The sequence below is a fragment of the Echinops telfairi genome, unplaced genomic scaffold, assembly GCF_000313985.2.
Source record: "Echinops telfairi isolate 266 unplaced genomic scaffold, ASM31398v2 ScPeMD7_1713;HRSCAF=2227, whole genome shotgun sequence".
In the NCBI taxonomy this organism is placed as follows: Eukaryota; Metazoa; Chordata; class Mammalia; order Afrosoricida; family Tenrecidae; genus Echinops; species Echinops telfairi.
This window is the reverse complement of record NW_022105611.1, coordinates 6824373-6825358: the sequence shown is the minus strand read 5'-3', so window position 1 is coordinate 6825358 and position 986 is coordinate 6824373. Positions and strand designations below refer to the sequence as shown.

Sequence of the window (986 nt, the reverse complement as noted above, 5' to 3'; positions counted from 1 at the left end):
AAAAAAAAAACAATACGAGGAAGTGGATGATGAGGATGAGGAAGGGGTCAGCAGTCTCCAAATCTAGCTCTCTTGTTCCTGGGTTTAACACCATTGTTTGTCTCTCTACCCGAATCGAATCAACCGAAGCACAGGTGCTAACTCTACCTTCAGAAACAAATATCTGCCGCTAAGGTTAATGCACAAACATCTGGCAGCGGGCTAAACTTGACCGAGGCACCTACATCCTGATTGAGCAGCCAGACGAGCCGGCCATCATTAGCTGGTGACACCTATGACCTTTTGTTTTGTTTTCTCCTCTGTGAAGGAGGTTTGAGGGAGGATCTCAGATACCCTTTAAGCTGTCACAGTTCTCGAATTGTAGACCTTTCTCTCCCCCACTTGCGAATTAATCATTTCCTTGGAATAATAATTATAACCTTAGCTGACATTTATTCTCCTCTGGCTGCTAGGCAATGTGCAAAGAAGTCTGTTCCCATGAACTCTCTAACCCTCAGGACACCCCTGAGACAACCTTCTCTTTGACCGAGAAGGAAACGTGGGCTCAGAGCGATGAAGAGAACCGTCCCAAATCAACAGAATCACTAAGTGTCAGGGAGATCTGACCCCAGTCAGACCAGGACCAGCCAGAAATACCTTAACCAGTTTGTACTGGTCGTGCGGAGGAAATCAGACTCCGCCTTCTAGTCACCTCCGGACGGTGAAGGGGGAGGGGACTGCAAAGGGCGAGCAGACTCACGCCTTGACCCAGGCAAGGCCACATGGGGAAACTACTGCAAAGGTTCCCGCAAGGTCCTTCCCAGACCCAAGAGGCGGAGCGCCTTTCTCCCAGCCAGGGGTTCTCTGCTCAGGTCGCTGTCCCTCCTGGACCATTACCTTATTGAGATGCGGGTTCCTGGTGACATCGTATCCGCGCTTCTTCAGCGGAACCGGGCGCGCCGGGCTGGCTTTGGAGTGGCAGCCTCGGGCGGGCGCGGGGGGCGTCC

The 986-nt window shown here is 52.2% G+C and overlaps 1 protein-coding gene across 1 annotated transcript in view; it reads right to left on the bottom strand.

Annotated features, from left to right (window-relative positions):
• The window catches only part of ME3 (malic enzyme 3), a gene marked incomplete at its 5' end in the record, with an annotated part of 218681 nt that extends 217697 nt beyond the window's left edge, over nt 1-984 (bottom strand). The window contains one exon of the mRNA XM_004708884.3: nt 877-984. Coding sequence (XP_004708941.2) covers nt 877-984 — 108 coding nt within the window. The remainder of the gene's footprint in view (nt 1-876) is intronic.
• Nucleotides 985-986: the final 2 nt, after the last annotated feature.